Source organism: Orycteropus afer, unplaced genomic scaffold (assembly GCF_000298275.1).
Source record: "Orycteropus afer afer isolate SDZICR_OR568_19922 unplaced genomic scaffold, OryAfe1.0 scaffold00126, whole genome shotgun sequence".
NCBI classification, from domain to species: Eukaryota; Metazoa; Chordata; class Mammalia; order Tubulidentata; family Orycteropodidae; genus Orycteropus; species Orycteropus afer.
The window spans coordinates 112,890-118,286 of record NW_006921713.1 but is presented as its reverse complement, the minus strand read 5'-3'; the positions used below and the strand labels follow the sequence as shown (position 1 = coordinate 118,286).

Genomic DNA, 5,397 nt, shown 5'->3' with positions numbered 1-5,397 from the left:
AAATATATATATATATATAAATATAAATATAAATATATATATTATTATATCGTAAACTTTTGCAAACAACTCAACATGTTATGTAACATACCCATTTGACAACCTATATTCCAAAATTCCTGAGGATTATAATTAGAAGAGTCAGTTCTTGTTGCTTTGGGATATATTCTAGTAATGAACTTCCTTGTGTGAAAAATAAATTCCTGTGCTAAAAGAAATATATACATATATTAAAACATGGATGAGTTCAAATAAAAAATAAATTGGCTACTACTTCTATATATTATACATTATGTATTTCTAAAATAGCATCAATAATTTTGTTATAACAACTTACATTTAACTTACTTTATTTATCTATGCTAAGAAAATTAATCAGGTTGAATACTTCACAGATTCTCAAGATTGAAATGGACATTAAAATTATCCAATATCTGTAACTCATGAAAATAAAAATAAATCTATACCTTTATGTTTGACAGTTAAATTCGTTGTTAGTGAAGTTAACAATTTTAATGTACTTTGTATGCATACTGATAATACTTGAGGTGAAAATGGATTAGAAATTTATATTTCTTTGTTGCCACATCCAAATCAATTTCATTCTGATATAAGAATATGTAGTGTTCCAGAATAAATAATCTCCTTTTTTTTTTTTCAAAACAAAAATAGCACCTTTTCCCAATTTTGTTCTTTTTAATTTGGTTTTCATATTAAGGTAGAATCACTTGTAAGTGATATAAAGCTATACAATGTTAAGAAAATTAATCAGGTTGAATACTTCACAGAATCTCAGAGTTGAAATGGACCTTAAAGTTATCCAGTTCAATACTTATTTCCCCACCTCAACATCTTTCTCAAAAACTCAATCTGTTTGCATCCTTCATTTGAAAGAAAACTTACTACCTCACAATATTTCTAATTATTTCAAAGGTCTTCCTTACTGAGACAAGATCTATATACTTAAAGCATATGTACATATATGTATGCAAACATACATGTATGAGTATACACATATATATATAGACATGTATGTTGTTGTTGTTGTTATGTGCCGTCAAGTCGGACCCGACTCATAGCGACCCCTCCTTGGGTTTCTGAGGCAGTATCACTACGGAAGTAGATTGCCCCATCTTCTTTCCGAGGAGTGGCTGGTGGGTTGGAACTGCCAGCCTTCTGGTTAGCAGTTAAGTGCCTTAGGCACTATGCTACCAGAGCTCCCAGACATTCATGTAGTCTATTTAAATCTCTATGTATTATTTACAAATACCTATTTATATGTATTCTAGTAAAATCACCTGAGGTTCAAAACTAGTTTATAGCCTTTACCATAAGACACCCCATCAAATTTTTGAACACAGATTTTATGTTTCTCCAAGGCTATTTTTCTTGCACTAAGCATATCTTGTTCCCACAGCCATTCCTGCTAACATGATAACCAGATATTTTGGTTCTCTAGCACTTCTATACAAAAACATGACAAGTGGATGGCTGTAACAAGTATAGATTATTCTCTTACAGTTTAAGGGGTGAGAAGTCTGAGTTCAAGCTGGCTCTAGGCACTGGGTAAAGGCCCCTCAACCTTGGGCTTCAGGTCTGCCTCCTGTTCCAGGCTCACTAGGAGGATTTTTCTGACTCACACAGCTGCTGACTGCTGAGCCTGATGAACCCAAGAACAGCAAGTAAGATGACACAGTCCCAGGATTAGCAAGCAACACAGTAGGCCACTAGTTCAAGTCCACAAACAGTCCCAAGATTGGCAGGCAACATGGTAGGCCACTGATAACTTGGCCAAATATAGGACCCAGATGTGCCAAGAAACTCCAGACCTTCCTCAATGTTTCTTCTAATATATTGGAAGTAGACCATACCCTGAAGACAGCTACTTAGCTGCTCACAGCAGATTTTACCATGAAGGTGATTATCAATCTCATCATGGGGAATAACTACATCCAACTGCCCAGCCACTCAAAACCACTGCCCAGCCAAGTTGACACAGAACCTTAACTACCACACCAGTCATGAGAAAATGATTATTGTCTATGACCCACTGTATGAGCAATCAAACTAGAACAAAATCATTGCCTCTCTGACTCTAAATACTATTCTTTGGGAATCATTGCCATGTTAAAAAATTATAACTAACTGCATTAATGCATTTTTAAAATTTATGCAATACTTGAGAGAAACTTTAGTTTGAAGTCATTCATGTAGAAATGCAGCATGCTTTCCAAGTATCATGCTCCTTCATTAGCCCTAAACTAGATGTCTGTGCTTAAGTAAAACATTTACTGTTTTACTTTTTTTTTTTTCTGTCATTTCTAATCTCTGTAATTTAAAAGCCCACAACAATATCCCAAATATATTTCTGCTTTCATACTTTAAAATTTTGCTACAGGAATCTTCCATACAGGAACATATGAATGCTGGCTGGAAAACAGGTCCTGTTTTCAGCATTCTGTCAGCCATTCAAAAGTCCATCAGATTCAGCACATAGTTTTTGTTTTTAACTTTAATTGTGATTTGGGTGAAATTTTACAGAGCAAATTAGTTTTCCATTCAAAAGTTCATATTTTGTTTCATGACACTGACTGAAATTCCCACAAGGTAACAACACTCTTCCCACTTCCTTCCCAGGTTTACCATTTCCCTTTGTCATTCTGTCTTATCCATTCCTGCCTTCTGATCTTTATCCCTGGAAAAATGCTGCCTTTTGATATCCTATAGTTGATCGTTGGTGTTATTGTTGATCTCATAGGTCTGTCGATTGTCTGAAAGTTGAGACCCAAGAGTGAATCTCAAGGATTCCACCAGTCTCTACAAGACGAGTAAGCCTGGTCTTTTTTATGATTTTAAGTTTTGTTTCACATTTTCTTCCATACATCCAGGATCTCCTATTATGATCCCTTTTCTGAGTGGTTGGCAGTGGTAGTCAGACTATCTTGTGCTTTTGGTCTCAGGGTCATAGAAGCTGAGGTTCCCATGGTCCATTTGTCCTTGGAATAATTGTTTCCATGAATCTTTGATTTTTATTTTCTTCACTCTGCTTTGTTCTGGACAAGAAGAGACCAATAGTTGCACTTTAGATGGCTGCTTGCAAGCTTTTACAACCTCAGCCATTACTCAGCGAAGTAGGCTGGAGAACAATGCCTTTGTGGACAATGTTATGCCAGTTGACCTTGATGTCCCCCACAAGCATAGTCCTAAACCCACATGCTCAGCAAATTCCTCCCTGAAGTGTTTGCTTATGGCTAAAATGTTTTCATAACTTTGCCCCTCATAAGTTCTACTAGATATATGGACATTTTACCGGCACATACAAATACATATATAGAAATATCATCTGCCAAGCCTATATCATCTGCCATTCACCTACCCATAACTGATCATCTTGCTTGTCTATCTATGTATTCACTACCAGCTTAATGTTTGTTATGACTGATAATGCAGTATTGTGTGTTTATAATAGTGTTTATCTTTGTTGTCTGTAATTCTTGTGCAACACTCTGTGTCTTCCTTTTCCTTAGTGACATTGTTACAGTCACCTATAATTTCTATATTGCCTTTCCCTTCACCCAAATTAATATGTGCCTCTTACCTAGTTAGTAATCTTCCCTCTTCTCCCCTCTCATCCCTGATAACTATCAAAGAATGTTTCTTTCCATATGTAAACTTTTCCTTGACATTTTATAATAGTGGAGTCATATAATATTTGCTCTCTTGTGATTGACTTATTTTACTCAGCAAAATTCCCTCCGAGTTAATCCATGTTATGAGGTGTTTCACTGATCTTTATTATTCTTTAATGTTACACAGCATTCCATTGTGTGTATGTACTATATAGTTTGCTGATCCATTCATCCATTTTTGGACACTTAAGTTGTTACTATCTTTTTGATGTTGTGAATTAGTGCTGTTGTGAATTACTTAATATGGCCCTTCTAGCCAAGGTCTTTGTTACAACCACCAGATGACTGGGTGAAACTATGTAAATATGAGGTGCTTGTGGCCCCCTAAAGGGATAGGATAGCTTTTAATAAATTAAGTAAGGTCTATAGCACCCTTGTATGGGTGAGGCCATGTAAATAAGGTGTATGGAACCCTACTGTATGTATTGGTCAGTTTTGACCTCCCACTGAGACATATATATATGTGAAAAAGAGGGATCTTACAACCATCAAGACAGAAGAACCAGGAGGGGAATGCATCCTTTGGATCCAAAATCTGAGCACTGAACTTCCTTGACTCAGGAGACAGAGAGCTGTAACTCTCTTTAACTGTGAGAGATGATGAAAAGTAGCAGCAGACCCTGGCCGAAGACCCCTGCAGCTACAGGGACCTGCATGAGACAGAGCAATGGGTTTTTTGTCTCATGAAGTGAGAAAGCTGAGTGCCTTCAGGAAGAAGGTGCTGGCAGAGTGGAGTGCCTTTCTAGGCACCTATTTTCAGCATTGAAAGGGCTTTGTAACACTTGTCTGAGCAGGACAGAGGCCAAGGGGCCACAGGGCTGAGAGGCTGATACCAGAAAGAACCGTACCCATGTCAAAGCTGAGAAGAGGCTGCCTTGATGGAAGAACTATATCCTGACCTGTTTCTGATACTGAATTGTAATGTCTTACTTCTCTAATAAACCCCATGATCATGAATATTGTGTGTGAGTTCTAAGTGGTCATTACAGCAAAGTATTGAACCCAGCAGAGAAGTAGAGAATGCTGTTGAGATGGACGGTTGGTGTCAGAATTGGTAAAAATGTTGGAGGGTGGTGGCATGTCCAACCTTGGTTTCATAGGAATCGGCCTTGGGCTGTTGCCATTGGTTTTGATCTTTCTCCAGGCTTGTTAATTTGGGGGAGTTCAGATGATGCTTCCTCCACAACCTTCTTGCAGTTGTGATAAATGTTGTTGTTGTTCAGTGCCATTGAATCAGTTTTGACTCATAGCAACAGAACAAAGTACTACCCAATCCTGAGCCACCTTTGTAATCATTGCCACACTTGAGCCAATCATCACAGCCATTGTCAGTTCATCTCACTGAGGTTCTCCTCCTTTTTCTCTGACACTCTACTTTACCAAGATTGACATGCTTCTCTAGAAACTGGTCCCTTCTGACAACATGACTGGTAGTTAAGCTTGTGTGTCAACTTGGCTGGGCTGTGATTCTGAGTGGCTTGGCAGCTGGATATAGTTATACCCCAAGATGACATTTAATGTGGTGTAATCTGCTCCATGATAGAATCTTCTGTGAGGAGTTAATCAGTTGAAGAGGGGCTGCCTTTGGGGTGTGGCCTGCTTCCAGTATACATATGGTGTTCATTGGACTTCCTGAATGGATATATTCTCATCTTTCATCATTTCAGGGAAGTTCTCCTCCAGCAAATCTTGGACAATTTTCTCAGTG

The 5,397-nt window shown here is 37.7% G+C and overlaps 1 protein-coding gene across 1 annotated transcript in view; it reads right to left on the bottom strand.

The window, feature by feature from the left end:
• PLCZ1 (phospholipase C zeta 1) overlaps positions 1 to 5,397 on the bottom strand; it is an 84,479-nt gene that overhangs the window by 21,844 nt on the left and 57,238 nt on the right. The window contains exon 8 of the mRNA XM_007944440.2: positions 92 to 208. Within this exon, the coding sequence (XP_007942631.1) occupies positions 92 to 208 (117 nt within the window). The remainder of the gene's footprint in view (positions 1 to 91; positions 209 to 5,397) is intronic.